General features: G+C 47.1%; 1 protein-coding gene across 4 annotated transcripts in view; it reads left to right on the top strand.

Annotated features, from left to right (window-relative positions):
* The window catches only part of CPAMD8 (C3 and PZP like alpha-2-macroglobulin domain containing 8), a 134417-nt gene that overhangs the window by 40918 nt on the left and 68075 nt on the right, over positions 1-25424 (top strand). For 3 of the 4 annotated variants that reach the window (XM_016935418.4, XM_054673111.2, XM_063800592.1), the window contains 5 exons: positions 5996-6185; positions 9136-9308; positions 10526-10675; positions 11418-11579; positions 15652-15794. In XM_016935418.4, the coding sequence (XP_016790907.3) occupies positions 5996-6185; positions 9136-9308; positions 10526-10675; positions 11418-11579; positions 15652-15794 (818 nt within the window). The remainder of the gene's footprint in view (positions 1-5995; positions 6186-9135; positions 9309-10525; positions 10676-11417; positions 11580-15651; positions 15795-25424) is intronic. The other variant, XM_063800593.1, reaches the window with a different exon arrangement.

Genomic DNA, 25424 nt, shown 5'->3' with positions numbered 1-25424 from the left:
CTCCACCCATCCATCCACCTACTACCCTTTATCCACTCATCTTCCCTCCATCCATCCACCCTTCATCGATCCATCCATCCTCCATCTATCTATTCATCCATCCATCCACCCTCCCTCTGCGCCTCCCTTCATCCATCCATCATCCATCCATCCATTTACTCTCCCTCCCTCCTTTCTTCCTTCCCTTCTTTCCTTTCTCCACCCATCTATCCACCCACTACCCCATCTATTTATCATCCATCCATCCATCCTTCCATCTGCCCTTCATCCACCCTTCATCCATCCATCCATCCATCCATCCATCTACCCTCTCTCCCTCCTTCTTTTCCTCCTTTCTTTCTTTCCTCCACCCATCCATCCACCCACTACACTTACCTATTTATCTACCATCCATCCATCCATCCATCCATCCATCCATCCGCCCTTCATCCATTCATCCACCCTTCATCCAACCATCCATACATGCACCCTTCATCCATCCATTCACTCATCCACTCTCCCTTCATCCATTCTCCCTCTATCCCTCCCTTCATCCATCCATCCATCTGCCAATTCACGCATCCATCTATTTCTCTACACATTTTTTGGCTGCAGCATTTGAAAGCAAGTTACAGACATGATAGTGCTTCACTCTTAAATACTTGACCATAATGTATACTTAAAAAAAGGCATTATTTTACCTGACCTCAAGGCCATTTTCTTAGGTCACACCTAAGAAAATTACATTCACCAAATTATATTGTCTAATTCATAGGCAATATTCAGATTTTCAATGGGTACCCTAAAAATGTAATTTACATTTAGTGTTTGTTTGCATGCATATGTGACTGCACGATTGTATCACACATGTGTGACTACACATGAGTGTGCATGTGCATTTGTGTGAGTGTGTGTGCATGCTCACCCATGTGTATGTACTTGGTTTTTAGGGGTTTCACTATGTTGCCCAGGCTGGTCTTGAACTCCTGGCCTCAAGTGATCCTCTCTGCCTCAGCCTCCCAAGGTGTTGAGATGACAGATGTAACCACCACACCCAGCCCCACTACTGTTAATAATTGGGTTGTTTATCTTTGTTGAGTCATGAAAGTTCTTTCTAAATTCTGGATACTAGCCCTCATCAGATGTGTAATTTGCAGACATTTTCTCCTATACTATGGGTTATCTTTTCACTTTCCTGACAGTGTCCATTAGTGCAACAAAAAATTTTAATTTTGATGAAATCCAATTTCTCTTTTTCTTTTGCTGCTTGTACTTCCGATGCCACATCTCAAAGAAACCATTGCCAAATCCAAGGTCATGATTTATCTCTGTTTTTTTTTTTAAGAGTTTTATAGTTTCAGCTCTTACATTTAGGTCTTTCATCTGTTTTGAGTTAATTTTTTTATATGGTGTGAGGTAGGGATCCAAATTCATTCTCTCTCTCTCTTTTTTTTTTTTTTTTTTTTTTTTTTTGAGATAGGACCTTGCTCTGTCACCCAGGCTGAGGTGCAGTAGTGTGATCATAGCTCACTGCAGCTCAACCTCCTGGGCTCAAGTGATCCTCCCACCTCAGCTTCCTAAAGTGTTGAGATTGCAGGTGTGAGCCACCACCCACAGACCAACTTCACTCTTTTGCATGCATCTATTCAGTTGTCTCAGCACTGTTTGTTAAAAAGACTATGCTTTCCCCATTGAATGGTCTTGGCACCCTTATTTCAAATCAGTTGCCCTTAGCTGTCTGGATTCATTTCAGGGCTCTCACTTCTATCCCATTGGTTTCTATGTCTCTCCTTATGCTGGTACTACACTGTCTTGATTACTGTAGCTTTGTAGTAAGTTTTGAAATTAGGAAGTGTGAGTCCTCCAACGTTATTCTTCTTTTTCAAGATTCCTGAGTCCTTTGTGTTTTCATATAAATTTTAAGATCAGTTCCATTTCTGCAAAAAAGGCCATTGAGATTTTGATAGGCTTCCCCTAATGCTAACATCTTACAAGACTATGATCCATTTGTCATAACTAAGAATCAACACTGGACATCAGTGTTAACCAGACTCCAGATTTTATTTGGATTTCCCCAAGTTATCCCACTTATGGCCTTGTTTTCTGGTCCGGGATCACCTTTAGGGTCCCACGTCACATTTAGTCATCACGTCTCCTTGGTCTCCTCCAATCTGAAAATTTTATTCTTTCCTTGTCTTTCACGACCTTGACATTCTTCTTTTTCCTTTCTTTGTTTTTAATTAATTTATTTATTTTTGAGACAGGGTCTTGCTCTGTCACTCAGTATATTAGTCCGTTTTCATGCTGCTGATAAAGACATACCCACGACTGGGTAATTATAAAGAAAAATAGGTTTATTGTTATTTATTTATTTATTTATTTTGAGATGGAGTCTCACTCTGTCACCCAGGCTGGAGTGCAATGGCACAATCTCAGCTCACTGGAACCTCTGCCTCTCAGGTTCAAGCAATTTTCCTGCCTCAGCCTCCTGGGCTGGGATTACAAGCACCTGCCACCGTGCCTTGCTAATTTTTGTATTTTTGTAGAGATGGGCTTTCCCCATGTTGGGGAGGCTGGTGTTGAACTCCTGACCTTAGGTGATCCGCTTGCCTTGGCCTCCCAAAGTACTGGGATTACAGACGTGAGCCACCATGCCCAGCCAGAAAAAGAGGTTTAATGGATTCACAGTTCCACGTGGCTGGGGAGGCCTTACAATCATGGCAGAAGGTGAAAGGTACATCTTACATGGTGGCAGACAAGAGAGAATGGGAACCAAGTGAAAAGGGAAACCCCTTATAAAATTATCAGATCTCACAAGACTCATTCTCTACCATGAGAACTGTATTGGGGAAACTGTCCCCATGATTCAGTTATCTCCCACTGGGTCCCTCCCACAACACATGGGAATTATGGGAGCTACAATTCAAGATGAGATTTGAGTGGGGACACAGCCAAACCATAGCACCCGAGGCTGGAGGGTGGTGGCACAGTCATGGCTTACTGCAGCCTTGACCTCCTGTGCTCAAGTGATCCTCCTGCCTCAGCCCCCCTAGATAGCTGGGACTATGGGCTTGTGCCACCACACCCAGCTATTTTTTTTATTATTTTTTGTGGAGATGGAGTTTTGCCATGTTGTTCAGGCTGGTCTTGAACTCCTGAACTCAAGCAATCTGCCTGCCTCAGCCTCCCAAAGTGTTAGGATTATAGGCATGAGCCACCACACTCAGCTGACATTCTTCTTTTTGCTGCTCAAATTTTCCAAATTTGGCTGTGGGAGTCCCTTAGGCCCAGCTTCTTAAACAGGCAGATTCTTCCTTTAGGGGGAGGTAGAATGACATTTATTTTTCTTACTATATATTTTTTTAATTAAAAAATATTGATTGATTGATTGAGACAGGGTCTCACTCTGTTGCCCAGGCTAGAGTGCAGTGGCATGATCATGGCTCACCGCACATCGACCTCCCTGGCTCAAGTGATCCTTCCGCCTTAGCTTCCCGAGTAGCTGAGACCACAGGCACCCACCACCACATCCACCTAATTTTTGTATTTTTGTAGAGATGGGGTTTCACCATGTTGCTGTGGCGGGTCTTGAACTCCTAGACTCAAGCGATCCTCTCACCTCGGCCTCTCAGTGTGCTGAGATTACAAAGCGTGAGCCACTGTGCCTGGCCAAAGTTTTTTGATTTTTTGTAGAGACGGGATCTCACTTTGTTGCCCAGGCTGGTCTCAAGCTTCTGGGCTCAAGTGATCCACCCACCTCAGCCTAACAAAGTACTGGGATTACAGGTGTGAGCCATGGCCCCTGGCCAGAATGACACTTATTAGCCACCTATAGTGTGCATTGTATGATGTTGAGCATGACACACACATCATCTCGTTGGAGCCTCAGGACCCTCTGTCCAGGAGATAACAGCCTTATTTTACAGATGGGGAAACTGAGGCTCAGAGAGGTGAAATGATTTGCCCAAGCTTCCACAGCAAGAATGTCACTCTTCCCCTACTCCAGATATCCCTCTTCTGGGCTTTCAGGGTGATCCCAACATTTGGGGACAGTCACAGATTGCAAAACATGGAACAGAGGCGGGATTCCTAGGGCAAAGTGTTGGACATGGCCACACGCCAACCCCCTAGGGAGATCTTAGGACCTGGGAGGCCTTAGCTTTCCTGATATCAGAATAATGGCAGCTTCAGGGTTCAGTGTGGGGCCTTAGCATCAGTTCCCCTGAGTTTGAATCCTGCCCTACACTCATTGACATTGGGCAAAGAACCAAGGCCTCAGTTCCAGTTTTCCCCTCTGGGAACTTGGGGACTATGATAGGACCCAACTCATTGAGTTCATATCCTAAGAGAAGGCCCAGCCCACTTGTGGCATTAGCACGTTCAAAGTTAGGAAACAGTATTTTATTTTATTTTTTTTTTGGAGACAGGGTCTCACTCTGTTACCCAGGCTGGAGTGCAGTGGTGCGATCATGGCTCACTGCAGCCTTGACTTCCTAGGCTCAAGTGACCCTCCCACTTCAGCCCCCTGAGTAGCGGGGACTACAGGCATGTGCCACCACGCCTGGCCAATTTTATGTGTGTGTGCTTTTTGTAGAGATGGGGGTCTCACTATGTTGCTGAGGCTGCTCTCTAACTTCTGGACTTGAACGATCTGTCCGCTTCAGCCCCCCAAAGTGCTGGGATTACAGGCGTGAGCCACTGCACCTGGCCGTAAACAGTTCTTAAGACAACTCTTTCTTCTGACACCAATTGCAGAGTTTGGGGGTCCTCACACTACTGCAGTTTCTTTAATTCTCTAGAAGAATTAACGGAACTCACTAAAAGCTGTTATACTTACAGTTACAATTTATTACACTAAACAATACACATGAAAATCAGCGAAGACAAGAGGCCGATGATGCAGAGTCTGGAAGAATTCTTAACATGAACTTACTTGTTCTGTCTGCATAGAGTCAGGGACAGTGTTATTTTCCCACCAGAGATGTGGGACAGCATGCATGGTGTACTGCCAACTAGGGAAGCTCCCTGGAACCTTGGTGTCGAGAGTTATGTTTCTTTCTTTCTTTCTTTCTTTCTTTTTTTTAAATAGAGATGGGATCTTGTCATGTTGCCCAGTCTGGTCTCAAACCCCTGGCCTCAAGCGATCCTCCTGCCCCGGCCTCCCATAGCACTGGGATTACAAGCATGAGCTGCCACACCCGGCCTGGTGTCCAGAGTTTTCACTGGGGCTCAGTCACATAGACATAGATGACCACCTGCCTCCGTGACTAATCTCATTACCCAGGTTGATCCGATGCTGCATGGCCCAAGGCCTCCTCCAGAAATCATATTTATTACTACCTGGTGTGACCCAAGACCCCAAGTAGAAAAAGATGCTCTTATCAGGCAGGACATTTGAAGAGCTTAAATCACCTCCCAGGAGCTATGGGCAAAGGCCAACCCTCTCTTTGGCCCAGGTTCAGTTCTTTACTGCATGACACCTTACTGAGGGCTTTCACACCATCACGTTTCATCTGTACCACAATTCTGCAAGGCAGTGAGCCTCAGGCTGTATACAGAACTAGGGGCCACTGGCCGGGTACAGTGGCTCACGTCTGTAATCCCAGCACTTTGGGAGGCTGAGGTGGTTGGATCACGAGGTCAGGAGTTCGAGACCAGCCTGGCCAACATGGTGAAACTCCGTTTCTACTAAAAATACAAAAATTATACGGGCATGGTGGCGGGTGCCTGTAATAGCTACCCAGGAGGCTGAGGCAGGAGAATCACTTGAACCCAGGAGGCAGAGGTTGCAGCGAGCTGAGATCTCACCATTGCATGCCAGCCTGGGTGACAAGAGTGAAACACTATCTTAAAAAAGAAAACAAAAAACAAAAAAACTAGGGGCCAGGACTGGATGCTGGGCACTCCGCTCCCTCAGCCATCCCAACCTCCCTCTGGCCCCAGAATGGCCGTCTTCCTGTGGTGGGTTGCAGCGTTGGTGCAAGGCAGAGCCCCCCATGCTGCGTGTCTTCCATAGGTTGGGGAAGAAGCCTATTTTTCTGTGAAGTCCACATGTCCCTGCAACTTTACCCTGTACTACGAGGTGGCTGCACGGGGCAATATTGTGCTATCAGGCCAGCAGCCTGCCCACATCACCCAGCAGCGAAGCAAGCGGGCGGCCCCTGCCCTGGAGAAACCGATTCGTTTAACACACCTTTCTGAGACAGGTGAGCCGGGCAGCGGGGAGAAGGTTCCTGTTCTTCCTTCTGAACAATTGAGACTGAGATGGGTGCTCCTGCAAGGGGGGACAAGGCAAGACCCAGCAGAGAGGGGAGCATGCCTTGGGGCAGAGGGGACACATCCTTAACAATACCAGACTGGGTCCAGGAAGACAGTGATCAGCTGCTGGAAGTGGAGAGGTTCAGGCCCCAGGCTCTTCTCACTCTGTGTGTGCAGGGGACAGGGAAAGCCAGCCACAGACTAGGCTCTTGCACTGGCCCACATTGTGCTGTTGCCTCTTTGCCCAGGCGGTTCTACCTATGAGTCCTCTTCCTCTTCTCTTTTTGACACCATGTGCTCCTCATAAGGCCCTCCTCCCAGGGGACTTCCTTAGTCCCCTCCTCTTCAAAGCTCTTCTTCCCAATACAGGGTCCCCAACTTGAGCACTATAGACATATATAAGGGGGTGGATCACTCCATTGTGGGGGCGTCCGGTGCACTGTAGGGTGCTGAGCAGCATCCCTGGTCTCTCCCCACCAGATGCCAGTAGTACCAACTTTCCACAGTATGATGACCTAAAGAGTCTCCAGATATTGCCACTATCCCCAGGGGGCAGAGTCACTTCCAGGTGAGGATCACTGAGATAGGTAGGTAGATAGATAGAATGATGGGTGGATAGATAGATAGACAGGCAGGATCTCTCAGGCTAAGGCAAGGTTTCTCAACGTTGGCACTATCAACATTTGGGCAAGATCATTCTCTGTGGTGGAGGCACTGTAGGATATTGAGCAGCATCCCTGGCCTCCACCCCATAGATGCCAGTAGCCCTATAGATGATAGAGGGATGGATCAATGGATGGATGGACAGATAGAAAGATGGATGATGGATGGATGGATGGATGGACTGATAGAACAGTGGATAGATGGAAGGATGGATGGATGGATGGATAGGTGGATGGATGGATGGATGAATGGACAGATAGATGGATGGACAGAAGGATGGATGGATGGATGAATGGACAGATGGATGGGTGGATGATGGATGGGTGGATGATAGATTAATAGACGGATGGATGGATGGACCGAAAGATGGATGGATGGATGGATGGATGAATGGACAGATGGATGGATGGACAGATGGATGGATGAATGGACAGATGGATGGTTGGATGAATAGATGGATGGATGAATAGATGGATGGATGGACAGAAGGATGGATGGATGGATAATGGGTGGGTGGATGATGATTGGATGAATAGATGGATGGATGGATGGATAGTGGGTGGGCGGATGATGACTGGATGAATAGATGAATGGATGGATGGATAGTGGGTGGATGGGTGGATGATGGATGGATGAATAGATGGATGGTTGGATGGATAGATGGATGGATAGTGGGTGGATGAATGGGGGATGATGGATGGAAGAATAGATGGATGGATAGTGGGGTGGGTGGATGAGTGGATGATGGATGGATGAACAGATGGATGGATGAACAGACGGATAGATGATTGGATGGTGGATGGATGGGTGGATGATGGATGGATAAATGGATGGATGGTGGGTGGGTGGATGATGGATGATGAATAGAGGGATGGGTGGATGGTTGGATGGGTGGATGATGGATGGTTGATGAATAGAGGGAAGGGTGGATGGTGGGTGAGTGGATGGATGGGTAGATGGTGGATGGATGAAGAGATGGATGGATGGATAGATAGAAAGATGAGTGGATAGATGGATGGATGGATAGATAGATAGACAGACAGAGAAGATCCCTCTTTCTTAGGCAGGCTTTCTCACCCTCTGCACTGTCAACATTTGGGACCATCCCATGCACTGTAGGATGCTGACTAGCATCTCTGGCTTCTATTCACCGGAAGCCAGTAGCATCCCCTCCAGCAGTGATGACCAAAAAACGTCCGCAGACATTGCCAGCATCCCCTGGGTAGCAGAATTGCCTTGGCTGAGAACTGCTAGCCAGAGTCCTGCTTTGGGCATGGTGCACCTTCACCCTCTTGGTCTTCTCTTCTCTTCTGGGTGAAAAAACAGGGGCTTTATGTCTCCCTGGAATCCTTGTCCAGGGCCAGCCCTGGGCTTGGAACTCCCCACAATCTGTCCCCATTTAACCCCACTGCAGCCTGGGATGGTGGTGGTTCCACTGTGTCCATCTGCAGATGAATGGGCTGTGACTTGGGGGTGGGGGTTTCAGGGACTTTCCCATTGCCTAGTAGGGGCCAGAGCCAGGATTTGAACCCCAAGGCCAATTGGGTACCCACTTCCTCCTGTTGGCCATGAGTTTCCTTGTGTTCCCCCTTTCCCCTACCATCCCTGTCCACTGGCTGCTCTGAGCTCTGCACAGAACCAGCTGACAGATGGCCCATTCTGGAACTGGGAGCCTTTCTACCCTCATTCTCTTGCCATAGAGTATTTGGGAGTGCCTGGACAGGCTTCTAAGATCCTCTATCCTTTAAGGATCATTTACCCACAGGGAAGGCAGTATGAACTCAGTTCAAGTCAGCAAATAATGGCTGCCCAGGTCTGCCGGCCCCAGGCCCCAGCAAGACAGAGCCAATCAGAGGGAGGGACTGGAGGTCAGGGGCATATTGGGGAGCTGCAGTGGTGCTGCCTGGACAAGCCAAGGTGGTTCTGCTGTCCGCGGAGGAAGCAGAGGGCTGGTCAGGGAGCAGGGACCATGTTCCCCGGCAGAGAGGATTATTCTAGGCAAATTCCAGCCTGCTCTGTAGGAGCCCATGGTGACCCTAGAGCTGAGTCAATAGGAAGAGTCAGCATTGACTGAGGATGTAGCCTGGGAAGGGCATCTCAAAACCAAAGATGCAGACTGTCTCAATGCGTAGACAGGAGCGTAGCGCAGGGCAAATTGGGGCAGAGCCTGAATGGCTGAGGTTGCATGTCGGATGTGGAGAATTCACCACCGCTCTCTACTTTTGCTCACCTCAGAGCCCCCACCAGCCCCAGAAGCTGAGGTCGACGTGTGTGTGACCTCTCTTCGTCTGGCCGTGACCCCCAGCATGGTCCCCCTTGGTCGCCTGCTGGTCTTCTACGTCAGGGAGAATGGAGAAGGGGTCGCCGACAGCCTTCAGTTTGCAGTCGAGACCTTCTTCGAAAACCAGGTAGAGCATCGTGCACTGAACATGGGACACAGCCAGGGGCCATCGGGGCTTCTCCAAGGTGCTGGCCAGGGGGTCTGTGCACACCTGAGACTCATGTTGTGTCGCAGCATGATGTAAGGAATTATGGGAACATGAGTTGCATCTTTACTGAAGCATCTCCAAAAGTCACCCAAAAGGAGATTGCATTCAAAACACATAGGGAAAGCCATCAATTGTTCTCTGCCTTTGTTGAATTCAGGATTTAAGGGACAGCACTTGTTTCCATCGGCACCCTCAGCCTCCTCTTCCCCTCCCTGCAACAACTTTATTATTATTATTATTATTTTGAGACGGAGTCAAGCTCTGTCGCCCAGGCTGGAGTGCAGTGGCACGATCTCGGCTCACTGCAGCCTCTGCCTCCCGGGTTCAAGCAATTCTCCAGCCTCAGCCTCCCGAATAGCTGAGACTACAGGCGTGTGCCACCATGTCTGGCTAATTTTTGTATTTTTAGTAGAGATGGGGTTTCACCATGTTGGCCAGGCTGGTCTTGAACTCCTGGCCTCAAGTGATCCACATGCTTCAGCCTCCCGAAGTGCTGGGATTACAGGTGTGAGCCACTGCGCCTGGCTCCTCCCTGCAACTTCTAAACAAACTGCCACAGGCTCACCGCCAGCACCTGCCTTCCCATCTCTGCCTGTCCCTCTGTGTTCCCTTCTTTGTGTCCGCTGCACAATGACCAGCTGCCCTTCACAGTGTGGGACCAGTTCCACCCAGGTAGCGAGGCCAGGTTCCCAGCTGAGCTGGCAAAGACCCACTCTCCTTGGTGGGCAGGGGGTGCATGGGTGGGGCAGAAGAGATGCCTCTGGACTAGACCAAACCTGGATTGAACCAAGTTTCTTTTTTTTCATTGTTTGAAATGGAGTTTCATTCTTGTTGCCCTGGCTGGGGTGCAACGACACTCTCTCAGCTCCCTGCAACCTCTGTCTCCGGGCTTCAAGCGATTCTCCTGCCTCAGCCTCCTAAGTAGCCGGGATTACAGGCACCTGCCACCATGCCCAGCTAAATTTTGTATTTTTAGTAGAGATGGGGTTTCACCATGTTGGCCAGGCTGGTCTCAAACTCTTGACCTCAGGTGATCCACCCGCCTCGGCCTCCCAAAGTGTTGGGATTACAGGCGTGAGCCACCACTCACAGCCAACTGAACCAAGTTTCTTATCCCTTGCTGCATTTGCGCCAAGGTTTCAGTGACGTATTCAGCAAATGAGACCCAACCTGGGGAGGTTGTCGACCTGCGGATCAGGGCTGCAAGGGGCAGCTGTGTGTGCGTCACCGCAGTTGATAAGAGTGTCTACCTGCTCAGGTCTGGGTTCCGGCTGACTCCTGCCCAGGTGAGCAGACCCCTCGGGCTTGGGTTCTAGACCTCCACAGGGCTTTACCTTCTCTTGCTCTCCCTTTCCCATCTCTCATTCCAATAAATGAAGAGTGGCATTTGAATCCAGATTCGCTTTCTCCGTCAGGTTCATTTTTCAGGGAACCTAATGGGTGTCTGATAAATCCTTCCTGCTGCTTTAGCACAGTTGCAAGATCAGGGAGTCAAGGTCATCAGATTTTTGCAACATGACATTGGGCCAGGTCTCATCTCTCTGGCTCCAATTTGCCCATCTTATTTATATTATTTTTAGAGTTGGGATGTTGCTCTGTTGCCTGGGCTGGAGTGCAGTGGCGTGATCATAGCTCACTGTAGCGAACACCTCCTGGGCTTAAACGATCCTCCCACCTCAGCCTCCAGAGTAGCTGGGGCTACAGGCATGCACCACCACGCCTGGCTAATTTTTTCTATCTTTTGTAGGGGCGGGGTCTTGCTATGTTGCCCAGGCTGGTCTCGAACTCCTTTGCTCAAGCCAGCCTCCTGTTTCAGCCTCCCCAGTAACTGGGATTAGAGGCATGGGCCACTGTGCCTGGCTCCTGTTTGCCCATCTTAAAATGGGCTGATGCTACCAGTGTCCATCTCCTGGAGGTTGTCATGATGTGATAAAGAGGTTGGGATGGGAGCATGCCGCACCCACGGGAGCCAGTTTGGGTTGTAAAGAAAACTTCAGCTGACAAGTCTCTGTCCCCCTTTGCCTGCAGGTTTTCCAGGAACTGGAAGATTATGACGTTTCTGATTCCTTTGGCGTGTCCAGGGAGGATGGTCCTTTTTGGTGGGCTGGGCTGACGGCACAACGACGCCGGCGCTCCTCCGTCTTCCCGTGGCCTTGGGGCATCACCAAGGACTCTGGGTTTGCCTTCACCGTAAGGAGAGGTGGTCTCAGATCCCTCTGCCCCCTTCTAAGGTCCTCTTGCCTAGAAATAAGAGTCTTGGAGATTCAGAAATGGGTTGGAAACAGAATTGGAAGCTTTTCTTTCTTTTTTTCGAGATGGGGTCTCGCTCTGTGGCCCAGGCTGGAGTACAGTGGTGTGATCATAGCTCACTGCAGCCTCGAACACCTGTGCTCAAGTGATCCTCCCACCTCAGTCTCCCAAGTAGCTGGAACTACAGGTGCATGCCACCACACCTGGCTAATTTTATTTTACTTTATTTCTTTGTAGAGATGGGGTCTTGCTACGTGGCCCTGGCTAGTGTCAAACTCCTGGCCTCAAGCAATCCTCCTGCTTCAACTTCCCAAAGTGTTAGGATTACAAGCATGAGCCATTGCACCCAGCCTTCCAAACTTTTCTTTTTCATTTCTCCCCAATGAAAGCTCACAAGTAGATTCTTCCAATTTGCAAAGCCGTGGAGAGCAGAATGTTATGACTGTCAATGGTCAGGTTCAAATGGGTAACTTGAACTTGTGATGGGACGTGTTATGACATTGACATGCTTTGCTGCGAGGAAAACCTTCTCATTGGGAGCTGTGGGTGCCAGTAGCTCTTAGCTCTGCCTCGGCTTTGGTTAACTTGGTTGTGTGTCTGGCAGCTTTCAAGCAGAAGGAGGTGGCTGTGTTCCCAGGTGGGAGGGGGTCTGAACTGCATAGGTGATCCTCCTGCCTCAGCCTCCCTAGTCGCTGGGATTAGAGTTATGAGCCACTGTGCCCAGCTCCAGTTTACCCATCTTAAAAAGGGCTAATGGGGCGCCTGTAGTCCCAGCTACTCGGGAGGCTGAGGCAGGAGAATGGCATGAACCTGGGAGGCGGAGCTTGCAGTGAGCCAAGATTGCGCCACTGCACTCCAGCCTGGGCGACAGAGCGAGACTCCGTCTCAAAAAAAAAGGGCTAATGCTGGCTGGGCGCGGTGGCTCACGCCTGTAATCCCAGCACTTTGGGAGGCTGAGGTGGGCGGATCACAAGGTCAAGAGATCGAGACCATCCTGGCCAACATGGTGAAACCCCCTCTCTACTAAAAACACAATAATTAGCTGGGCGTGGTGGTGCATGCCTGTAGTCCCAGCTACTTGGGAGGCTGAGTCAGGAGAATCACTTGAGCCCGGGAGGTGGAGGTTGCAGTGAGCAGAGATCATGTCACTGCACTCCAGCCTGGTGACAGAGCGAGACTCCGTCTCAAAAAAAAAAAAAAAAAAAAAAGGGCTGATGCTATCAGGTGCCCATCTCTGGATGTTGTCATGATGTGATATAGATAGAAAGGGATTGGGATGGGAGCATGCTTCGCCCTTCAGGGTCACACCTTAGGGTGCTGGTGGTCTCCACTCAAATGCGTGTCCCATTGGAGGGTGCCTTTCATTTCAGCTTTAAAAAATATTTCTGGCCAGGTGTGGTGTCTCATGCCTGTAATCCCAGCACTTTGGGAGGCCAAGACAGGTGGATCACCTGAAGTCAGGAGTTCGAGACCAGCCTGGCCAACATGGTGAAACCCGGTCTCTACTAAAAATACAAAAATTAGCCGGGTGTGGTGGTGGGCGCCTGTAATCCCAGCTACTCGGGAGGCTAAGGCAGGAGAAGCTCTGGAACTGGGAGGCAGAGGTTACAGTGATCACGCCACTGCACTCCAGCCTGGGTGGTAGAGCGAGACTCTGTCTCAAAAAAATGAAATTAAATAAATAAATAAATAAATAAAATTTCAAAGGCATCCTTCCCTCCCCAACCTATGTTGCTTTTATTATGAAAATTTCCAAACATGCAGAAAAGTTGAGTGAATTAGACAACAAATACCCACATGCCTGCCACCTAGTTCCCACAGTTCTATTTGCTAAAAAAAACAAAACAAACAAACAAAAAAATCTCTTATTTTTCTTTTTTTGAGACAAGATCTCACTTTGTCACCCAGGCTGGTATGCAGTGGCGTGATCTCAGCTCACTGCGGTCTCGACCTCCTGGGCTCAAGCGATCCTCCTGCCTCAGCCTCCTGAGTAGCTGGGACCACAGACACACGCCATCATGCCTCGCTAATTTTTTTCGTGTTTATAGAGATGGGGTTTCACCATGTCACCCAGGCTGGTCTTGAACTCCTGGGCTTAATGGATCCACCCGCGTTAGCCTCCCGAAGTGCTGGGATTACAGACATACACCACTGTACCTGGCAAAATAAACCTTTGTGTTTTGTTTTTTGTTTTGAAAAATAACATTTCATTTATGAGTATGTGAACTGCCTGGCAGTTTGAACTCCAGGTCCCTTCTGGAAGTCAGAGGTGACGCCTTTGGGTCAAAGGAACTGGGTTTGAATTTCTTATTCAAAGGCCGGGCGCGGTGGCTCACGCCTGTAATCCCAGCACTTTGGGAGGCTGAGATGGGCGGATCATGAGGTCAGGAGATCGAGACCATCTTGGCTAACACAGTGAAACCCTGTCTCTACTAAAAATACAAAAAATTAGCCGGGCGTGGTGGCGGGCGCCAGTAGTCCCAGCTACTCAGGAGAATGAGGCAGGAGAGAATGGCATGAACCTGGGAGGCGGAGCTTACAGTGAGCGGAGATTGCACCACTGCACTCCAGCCTGGGCGACAGAGCGAGACTCCGTCTAAAAAAAAAAAAAATTCTTGTTCACAAATCCAAGTCAGCCCAGGCTACAGTGAGTCTTCTTTCAAATCCAGTTGCTCCCAGTAATTAGTACAATGATGAGGACAGAATAAAAAGACTAATTGCATAGCCGGGCGTGGTGGTGCACTCCTCTGGTCCCAGCTACTCAAGAGGCTGAGGTGGGAGGATCGCTTGAGCCTGGGAGTTTGAGGCTGCAGTGAGCTATGATTGCAGCACTGCACCCCAGCCTGAACCACAGATGGAGGCCGTCTCTAATAATACTAATACTAATAAAAGAGATCATTGCATCCCACCGTTGGTCCTTGGTTGGGGTCAGGTACCGCGCCAACTAATTTCCTCCCCTGCTCTCCCCTCACTTCCCCTTCCTTCTTTTCTTTTCTTTTTCTTTTGAGATGGAGTCTTGCTCTATTGCCCAGGCTGGAGTGCAGTGGTGTGATCTTGGCTCACTGCAACCTCCGCCTCCTGGGTTCCAGTGATTCTCCTGCCTCAGCCTCCCAAGTAGCTTGGATTACAGGTGCCCACCACCATGCCTGGCTAATTCTTGTATTTTTAGTAGAGATGGGGTTTCACCATGTTGGCCAGGCTGGTCTTGAACTCCTGATCTTAAGTGATCCGCCCACCTCGGCCTCCCAAAATGCTGGGATTACAGGCATGTGCCACTATGCCTGGCCATGATTTTTTTAATCGAGATGAAATTCATATAACATAAAACTCACCGTTTAAAATTCAGTGGCATTTATTATATTCACAGTGCCGTGCAACCACCACCCCTACTTAATTCCAGAACATTTTCATCCCCCAAAAGGAAACCCCATCCCCAGAAGCAATTACTCCCCATTTCCCCTCCCTCAGCCCCTGGCAGTCACCAGTCGATCTGCTTTCTGTCTCTATGGATTTGCCTGTTCTGGGCGTTTCATCTCAACGGAATCATACAACATGTGGCCTTTTGTGTTTGGACCATCTGATTTGGTTGCACAGTTCAAATGTGCTGTTCTCTCTTCTCCACCCTGGATGGTCACTGGGTCCCACGTTCTCCCCAGCCTGTGCCACCAAACCCAGAGTAAAAGAATGACGCCCCATGGTGACGGGCACCTGTAGTCCCAGCTACTAGGGAGGCTGAGGCAGGAGAAAGGCGTGAACCTGGGAGGTGGAGCTTCCAGTGAGCCAAGATCGCGCCACTGCACTCCAGCCTGGGCGACAGAGCAAGACTCCGTCTCAAAAAACAAAACAAAACAAAACAAAACAAACCCAAAAAAGCAAAAAAAGAATGATGCCCCCAAGGTTGCCACAAGCTGATATTGGGACAATGGCCACAGGGTGATTCATTCCCTTATGCTTCTGGGGGCTGTCAGCATCCACTTCCCCACCAATGGTTTGGGTGTTGTCTGTTGCCTAGGAAACGGGACTGGTGGTGATGACCGACCGAGTGAGCCTGAACCACCGGCAGGACGGTGGCCTCTACACCGATGAGGCTGTCCCCGCTTTCCAGCCCCACACAGGGAGCCTGGTGGCAGCGACTCCTTCCAGGCACCCCCCCAGGTAACGGCTTATACACTGAGCAAGGTTTTCTAACCCTGGTCCTATTGACATTTGGGGCTTGTCTTTGTCCTTCCTGGCTGCTATAACAGAAGACCATAGACCGAGTGGCTTATAAACAACTGAAATTTATTTCACATGGTTCTTGGGGCTTGGAAGTCCAAGAACAGGGCACCAGCTGATTGGGTGTCTGGTGAGGGCTCACTTCCTGCTTCATTGATGGTGCCCTCTGGCTTCTTGCTGTATCCTCATATGGCAGAAGGAGTGAGGGAGCTCTCTGGAGCCTTTTTTTTTTTTGAGATGGAGTCTCACTCAATCTGTCCCCCAGGCTGTGTGACCACACCCCCAGTGGTGTGATCTTGGCTCCCTGCAACCTCCATCTCCCAGGTTCAAGTGATTCTCCTGCCTCAGCCTCCTGAGTAGCTGGGATTACAGGCATGCCACCGTGCCTGTCTAATTTTCATATTTTTAGTAGAGACAGGGTTTCACCATGTTGGCCAGGCTGGTCATGAACTCCTGGCCTCAAGTGATTTGCCTGCCGCAGCCTCTCAAAGTGCTGGGATTACAGGTGTGAGTCACTGTACCTGGCCTGGAAGAAAATTTTAACTAAATAACAGGTGTCTTTCTCTCTTTCTTTCTTTCTTTTTTTTTTTTTTTTTTTTTTGAGACAGAGTCTTGCTCTGTCTCCCAGGCTGGAGTGCAGTAGTGCGATCTCAGCTCACTGCAAGCTCCGCCTCCCAGGTTCACGCCATTCTCCTGCCTCAGCCTCCTGAGTAGCTGGGACTATAGGCACCCACCACACCCCGCTATTTTTTTTTTTTTTTTTGTATTTTTAGTAGAGACGGGGTTTCACTGTGTTAGCCAGGATGGTCTCGATCTCCTGACCTTGTGATCCGCCCGCCTTGGCTTCCCAAAGTGCTGGGATTACAGGCATGAGCCACTGCGCCTGGCAATAACAGGTGTTTTTAAAGTATAATATTAACAACTGCTATTAGTAAGTTTTTCGTTGTTGGTTTTTTTTTTTTTTTTTTTTTTTTTTTGAGATGGAGCCTGGCTCTGTTGCCCAGGCTGGAGTGCAGTGGTGCGAGCTTGGCTCACTGCAACCTCCACCTCCCAGATTCAAGTGATTCTCCTGCCTCAGCCTCCTGAGTAGCTGGGATTACATGCCACCATGCCCAGCTAATTTTTGTATTTTTAGTAGAGACAGGATTTCACCGTGTTAGGCACGCTGGTCTCAAACTCCTGGCCTCAAGTGATTTGCCTGCTGTGGCCTCTCAAAGTGCTGGGATTACAGGCGTGAGCCTCTGCACCCGGCCTAGAGTCCCTTTTATAAGGGCCCTAATCCCATTCATGAGCAATCCACTTTCATAACCTGATCATCCCCTAGAAGCTTCACCTCAACACCATCACCTTGGAGGTTAAGATTTGAACATATGAATTTTCAGGGGGATGCAAACATTGAGTCCATTGCAGGGTAGGATTATTCTGTGCACTGTGAGGGGTGTCCTCTGCACTGTAGAGTGTTGAGCAGCATCCCTGACCTCCACCCACTAGATGTCAGTCACACTCCTTCCCAGTTGTCACAACCAAAAATATCTCCAGACATTGCCCAGTGTTCCCTGGGGGCCATTGGCATAGCAGGCTAGGACACTGATTGCTTCATATACCTCCTCCCTACCCAATTCTTAGCCCTACCCCAGTGCACAAGATTAGGGATATGGAAGAGAGAAGAAAATGAATCAGGAGAGCTGACCTGTCTGAGGACAGAGGGATCTGGGCAGGGTGAGAACCTGGGGCTTGATCTCCCAACTCTCAGAGACTCTGTTTAGAGAGTTCTTTATTTTGTCCTTTCTCCTTCCTCTCATCCTTCCCTCCTCTTCCTTTTACTCTGTTTCTCCTTCTTCTCCAACTCTACCTTCATGAGTTGACACAAAGTAATGACTTTTCAGTCTTTCTCATCTTAAATATAAACACTTGGCTGGGCACAGTGGCTCATGCCTGTAACCCCAGCACTTTGGAAGGCCAAGGCAGGCAGATCACTTGAGCCTAGGAGTTTGAGACCAGCCTGGGCACATGGCAAAACCTTGTCTCTACACAAATACAAAAATTAACCATGTGTGGTGGCTCATGCCTGTAGTCCCAGCTACTTGGGAGGCTGAGACTGGAGGATTGCTTGAGCCTGGGAAGGTTGAGGCTGCCGTGAGCTGTGATTGTGCCACTGCACTCCAGCCTGAGTGACAGAGTGAGACTCTGTCTCTAATTAAAAATAAATAAATAAATAAATAAAAACACTTAAGCCATTAGAGGATTATGAATTTTCCTCTGAGTACTGCTTTGGCTGCAGTCACATTGTGCTATGAAGTATTTCCAGTATTGCTCACTGCCAAATAGGTTCTGACTTTTGGAATGATGCCCGTTTTGAGGTATGACCTGTCCAGGAAACCTCTTGATTTGGTGGCCAGCCCTGATGAGCCTGTCCATGGAAGTGTTCTCCATCTTTCAAGCCCTCTCTATATAAAACAGGAACCTTCTTGTGCCCCTCCGTCTGCTCCCCAGTGGCTCCTGGATGCTTCAGTCCCCCAGGCTCTTCCTGCTGGGGCCACACGTTTAGCAGGCCTACAGGGTTCCTAGTTTCCCAACTCCTAATCGGGGAATTGGCAGATTAGGCTTCATACTGTAGTTTGGATACACATGGAAGCATTTCAAGATGTGATTGGATGAGGAAGATTGGAATGCTGGCCCCAGGGCCTCTGTCAGCTGGCAGCCACCCCAGAGGCCCTGACCCACTCACATGCATAACCCCTGAGAGCTTGTCCTGGGGCTGGTATAGAAGCAGCTGCTTTGTAAAACTCAAAACCATGAAGGCAATTGTAAATCACAATGGAGAAAGGCATAAGAAATGCCTTCAAAATCAAGTGCCCATGCTTTTTTATAATTGGAACAAACACATCCTTATTCTGAGAGCAACATGTATATATATACACACATATGTGTGTATATATGCACATATATACACGTATATACACGCACATATGTGTGTATATATATACATATATATATATTTTTTGGTGAGACAGAGTCTCACTCTGTTGCCCAGGTTGGAGTGTAGTGGCGACATCTTGGCTTACTACAAGCTCTGCCTACCGGGTTCATGCCATTCTCCTGCCTCAGCCTCCCAAGTAGCTGGGACTACAGGCACCCACCACCATGCCTGGCTAATTTTTGTTGTATTTTTTAGTAGAGACGGGGTTTCACCATGTTAGCCAGGATGGTCTCCATCTCCTGACCTCATGATCCGCCTGCCTTGGCCTCCCAAAGTGCTGGGATTACAGGCATGAGCCACTGCACCTGGCCATATATTTTTAATTATATATGTATTTTCTTTTTTAAAAAAATTATACTTTAAATTCTAGGGTACATGTGCACAATGTGCAAGTTTGATAGGTATACATGTCCCATGTTGGTTTGCTGCACCCATCAACTCATCATTTACATTAGGTATTACTCCTAATGCTATCCCTCCCCCGGCCCCCCACCCCCCAACAGGCCCCAGAGTGTGATGTTCCCCGCCCTGTGTCCAGGTGTTCTCATTGTTCAGTTCCCACCTATGAGTGAGAACATGCAGTATTTGGTTTTCTGTCTTTGTGATAGTTTGCTGAGAATGATGGTTTCTGGCTTCATCCATGTCCCTGCAAAGGACATGAACGCATCCTTTTTTATGGCTGCATAGTATTCCATGGTGTATATGTGCCACATTTTCTTAATCCAGTCTATCATTGATGGACATTTGGGTTGGTTCCAAGTCTTTGCTATTGTGAATAGTGCCACAATAAACATACGTGTGCATGTGTCTTTATAGTAGCATAATTTATAATCCTTTGAGTATATATCCAGTAACGGGATTGCTGGGTGAAATGGTATTTCTAGTTCTAGATCCTTGAGGAATCGCCACATTGTCTTCCACAATGGTTGAACTAATTTACACTCCCACCAACAGTGTAAAAGCATTCCTATTTCTCCACATCCTCTCCAGCATCTGTTGTTTCCTGACTTTTTAATGATCGCCATTCTAATTGGCGTGAGATGGTATCTCATTGTGGTTTTGATTTGCATTTCTCTGATGGCCAGTGATGATGAGCATTTTTTCATGTGTTGGATGCATAAATGTCTTCTTTTGAGTAGTGTCTGTTCATATCCTTTGCCCACTTTTTGATGGGGTTGTTTGTTTTTTTCTTGTAAATTTGTTTGAGTTCTTTGTAGATTTTGGATATTAGCGCTTTGTCCGATGGGTAGATTGCAAAATTTTCTCCCAATCTGTAGGTTGCCTGTTCACTCTGATGGTAGTTTCTTTTGCCATGCAGAAGCTCTTTAGTTTAATTAGATCCCATTTGTCTATTTTGGCTTTTGTTGCCATTGCTTTTGGTGTTTTAGTCATGAAGTCTTTGCCCATGCCTATGTCTTGAATGGTATTGCCTAGGTTTTCTTCTACAGTTTTTATGGTTTTAGGTCTAACATTTAAGTCTTTAATCCATCTTGAATTAATTTTTGTATAAGATGTAAGGAAGGGATCCAGTTTCAGCTTTCTACATATGGCTACCCAGTTTTCCCAGCACCATTTATTAAATAGCGAATCCTTTCCCCATTTCTTGTTTTTGTCAGGTTTGTCAAAGATCAGATGGTTGTAGATGTGTGGTGTTATTTCTGAGGCCTCTGTTCTGTTCCATTGGTCTATATATCTGTTTTGGTACCAGTACCATGCTGTTTTGGTTACTGTAGCCTTGTAGTATAGTTTGAACTCAGGTAGTGTGATGCCTCCCACTTTGTTCTTTTTGCTTAGGATTGTCTTGGCAATGTGGGCTCTTTTTGGTTCCATATGAACTTTAAAGTAGTTTTTTCCAATTCTGTGAAGAAAGTCATTGGTAGCTTGATGGGGATGGCATTGAATCTTTAAATTACCTTGGGCAGTATGGCCATTTTAACTATATTGATTCTTCCTATCCGTTAGCATGGAATGTTCTTCCATTTGTTTGTGTCCTCTTTTATTTCATTGAGCAGTGGTTTGTAGTTCTCCTTGAAGAGGTCCTTCACATCCCTTGTAAGTTGGATTCCTAGGTATTTTATTATCTTTGTAGCAATTGTGAATGGGATTTCACTCATGATTTGGCTCTCTGTTTGTCTGTTAATTGGTGTATAGGATTTTTGTGATTTTTGCACATTGATTTTGTATCCTGAGACTTTGCTGAAGTTGCATATCAGCTTAAGGAGGTTTTGGGCTGAGATGATGGGGTTTTCTAAATATACAATCATGTCATCTGCAAACAGGGACAATTTGACTTCCTCTTTTCCTGATTGAATACCCTTTATTTATTTCTCTTGCCTGATTGCCCTGGCCAGAACTTCCAACACTATGTTGAATAGGAGTGGTGAGAGAGGGCATCCTTGTCTTGTGCCACTTTTCAAAGGGAATGCTTCCAGTTTTTGCCCATTCAGTATGATATTGGCTGTGGGTTTGTCATAAATAGCCCTTATTATTTTGAGACATATTCCATCAATACCTAGTTTATTGAGAGTTTTTAGCATGAATGGCTGTTGAATTTTGTCGAAGACCTTTTTTTTTTTTTTTTTTTTTTTTGAGATGGAGTCTCACTCTGTCACCCAGGCTGGAGTGCAGTGGTGCGATATCGGTTCACTGCAAGCTCTGCCTCCCAGGTTCACACCATTCTCCTGCCTCAGCCTCTCGGGTAGCTGGGACTACAGGCGCCCGCCACTATGCCCGGCTAATTTTTTGTATTTTTAGTAGAGACAGTGTATCACTGTGTTAGCCAGGATGGTCTCGATCTCCTCACCTTGTGATCTGCCTGCCTCGGCCTCCCAAAGTGCTAGGATTACAGGCGTGAGCCACCGTGCCCAGCCCGAAGACCTTTTTTGCATCTATTGAGATGATCATGTGGTTTTTGTCAATGGTTCTGTCTATGTGATGGATTTCGTTTATTGATTTGTGTACGTTGAACCAGGCTTGCATCCCAGAGATGAAGCCGACTTGATCGTGGTGGATAAGAAGCTTTTTGATGTGCTGCTGGATTTTGTTTGCCAGTATTTTATTGAGGATTTTTGCATCGATGTTCATCAAGGATATTGGTCTAAAATTCTCTTTTTTTTGTTGTGTCTCTGCCAGGCTTTGGTATCAGGATGATGCTGGCCTCATAAAATGAGTTAGGGAGGATTCCTTCTTTTTCTTTGATTAGAATAGTTTCAGAAGGAATGGTATCAGCTCCTCTTTGTACTTCTGGTGGAATTCAGCTGTGAATCCTTCTGGTCCTGGACTTTTTTTGTTGGTAGGCTATTAATTATTGCCTCAATTTCAGAGCCTGTTATTGGTCTATTCAGAGATTCACGTTCTTCCTGGTTTAGTCTTGGGAGGGTGTATGTGTCCAGGAATTTATCCATTTCTTCTAGATTTTCTGGTTTATTTGCGTAGAGGTGTTTACAGTATTCTCTGATGGTAGCTTGTATTTCTGTGGGATCGGTGGTGATATCCCCTTTATCATTTTTTATTGCGTCTATTTGATTCTTCTCTCTTTTCTGCTTTATTAGTCTTGCTAGTGATCTATCAATTTTGTTGATCTTTTCAAAAAACCAGCTCCTGGATTCATTGATTTTTTGAAGGGTTTTTGTGTCTCTAACTCTTTCAGTTCTGCTCTGGCCTTAGTTATTTCTTGCCTTCTGCTAGCTTTTGAATTTGTTTGCTCTTGCTTCTCTAGTTCTTTTAATTGTGATGTTAGGGTGTCGATTTTAGATCTTTCCTGCTTTCTCTTGTGGGCATTTAGTGCTATAAATTTCCCTGTACACACTGCTTTAAATGTGTCCCAGAGATTCTGGTGTGTTGTGTCTTTGTTCTCATTGGTTTCAAAGTACATCTTTATTTCTGCCTTCATTCCGTTATTTACCCAGTAGTCATTCAGGAGCAGGTTGTTCAGTTTCCATGTGGTTGTGTGGTTTTGAGTGAGTTTCTTAATCATGAGTTCTAATTTGATTGCGCTGTAGTCTGACAGTTTGTTGTGATTTCTGTTCTTTTACATTTGCTGAGGAGTGCTTTACTTCCAATTATGTGGTCAATTTCAGAATAAGTGTGATGTGATGCTGAGAAGAATGTATATTCTGTTGATTTAGGGTGGAGAGTTCTGTAGATGTCTATTAGGTCTGCTTGGTGCAGAGCTGAGTTCAATTCCTGGATATCCTTGTTAACCTTCTGTCTCATTGATCTGTCTAATATTGATAGTGGGGTGTTAAAGTCTCCCATTATTATTGTGTGGGAGTCTAAGTCTCTTTGTAGGTCACTCAGGACTTGCTTTATGAATCTGGGTGCTCCTGTATTGGGTGCATATATATTTAGGATAGTTAGCTCTTCTTGTTGAATTGATTCCTTTACCATTATGTAATGGCCTTCTTTGTCTCTTTTGATCTTTGTTGGTTTAAAGTCTGTTTTATCAGAGACTAGGATTGCAACCCCTGCCTTTTTTTGCTTTCCATTTGCTTTGTAGATCTTCCTCCATCCATTTATTTTGAGACTATGTGTGTCTCTGCACATGAGATGGGTCTCCTGAATACAGCACAATGATAGGTCTTGACTCTTTATCCAATTTGCCAGTCTGTGTCTTTTAATTGGGGCATTTAGCCCATTTACATTTAAGGTTAATATTGTTATGTGTGAATTTGATCTTGTCATTATGATATTAGCTGGTTATTTTGCCCATTAATTGATGCAGTTTTTTCATAGCATCGACGGTCTTTACAATCTGGCATATTTTTGCAGTGGCTGGTACTGGTTGTTCCTTTCTATGTTTAGTGCTTCCTTCAGGAGCTCTTGAAAGGCAGGCCTGGTGGTGACAAAATCTCTCAGCATTTGCTTGTCTGTAAAGGATTTTATTTCTCCTTCACTTATGAAGCTTAGTTTGGCTGGATATGAAATTCTGGATTGAGAATTCTTTTCTTTAAGAATGTTAATATTGGCCCCCACTCTCTTCTGGCTTGTAGGGTTTCTGCCAAGAGATCTGCTGTTAGTCTGATGGGCTTCCCTTTGTGGTTAACCCGACCTTTCTCTCTGGCTGCTCTTAACATTTTTTCCTTCATTTCAACTTTGGTGAATCTGACAATTATGTGTCTTGGGGTTGCTCTTCTTGAGGAATATCTTTGTGGTGTTCTCTTTATTTCCTGAATTTGAATGTTGGCCTGCCTTGCTAGGTTGGGGAAGTTCTCCTGGATAATATCCTGAAGAGTGTTTTCCAACTTGGTTCTATTCTCCCCATCACTTTCAGGTACACCAATCAGATGTAGATTTGGTCTTTCCACATAGTCCCACATTTCTTGGAGACTTTGTTCATTTCTTTTTACTCTTTTTTCTCTAACCTTGTCTTTTTGCTTTATTTCATTAATTTGATCTTCAATCACTGATACCCTTTCTTCCACTTGATCGAATCGGCTATTGAAACTTGTGCCTGCATCACAAAGTTCTCGTGCCATGGTTTTCAGCTCCATCAGGTCATTTAAGATCTTCTCTATGCAGTTTATTCTAGTTAGCCATTCGTCTAACCTTTATTCAAGGTTTTTAGCTTCCTTGCGATGGGTTTGAACGTGCTCCTTTAGCTCAGAGAAGTTTGTTATTACCAACCTTCTGAAGCCTACTTCTGTCAATTTGTCAAAGTCATTCTCCATCCAGCTTTGTTCCATTGCTGGCAAGGAGCTACTATCCTTTGGAGGAGAAGAGGCGCTCAGGTTTTTAGAATTATCAGCTTTTCTGCTCTGGTATCTCCCCATCTTTGTGGTTTTATCTACCTTTGGTCTTTGATGCTGGTAACCTACAGATGGGGCTTTGGTGTAGATGTCCTTTTTGTTGATGTTGATGCTATTCCTTTCTGTTTGTTAGTTTTCCTTCTAACATCAGGTCTCTCAGCTGCAGGTCTGTTGGAGTTTGGTGGAGGTCCACTCTAGACCCTGTCTGCCTGCGTATCACCAGTGGAGGCTGCAGAACAGCAAATATTGCAGAACAGCAAATATTGCTGCCTGATCCTTCCTCTGGAAGCTTCGTCCCAGAGGGGCACCCACCTATATGAGGTGTTTGTCGGCCCCTACTGGGAGGTGTCTCCCAGTTAGGCTACATGGGGGTCAGGGACCCACTTGAGGAGGCAGTCTGTCCATTCTCAGAGCTCAAACGCCATGCTGGGAGAATGACTTCTCTCTTCAGAGCTGTCAGACAGGGACGTTTAAGTCTGCAGAAACTGTCTGCTGCCTTTTGTTCAGCCATGCCCTGCTCACAGAAGTGGAGTCTATAGAGGCAGTAGGCCTTGCTGAGCTGCAGTGGGCTCCGCCCAGTTTAAGCTTCCCAGCCACTTTGTTTACTTACTCCAGCCTCAGCAATGGTGGATGCCCCTCCCCCAACCAGGCTGCCACCTCGCAGTTCGATCTCAGACTGCTGCGCTAGCAGTGAGCAAGGCTCTATGGGCGTGGGACCCGCCCAGCCAGGCACGGGAGAGAATCTCCTGGTCTGCTAGTTGCTAAGACCATGGGAAAAGCTCAGTATTTGGGAGAGAGTGTCCTGTTTTTCCAGGTACAGTCTATCCCGGCTTCCCTTGGCTA

The sequence above is a fragment of the Pan troglodytes genome, chromosome 20, assembly GCF_028858775.2.
Source record: "Pan troglodytes isolate AG18354 chromosome 20, NHGRI_mPanTro3-v2.0_pri, whole genome shotgun sequence".
Lineage (NCBI taxonomy): Eukaryota > Metazoa > Chordata > Mammalia > Primates > Hominidae > Pan > Pan troglodytes.
The sequence above is the reverse complement of the archived record's forward strand: the minus strand, read 5'-3'. Positions and strand labels throughout refer to the sequence as shown.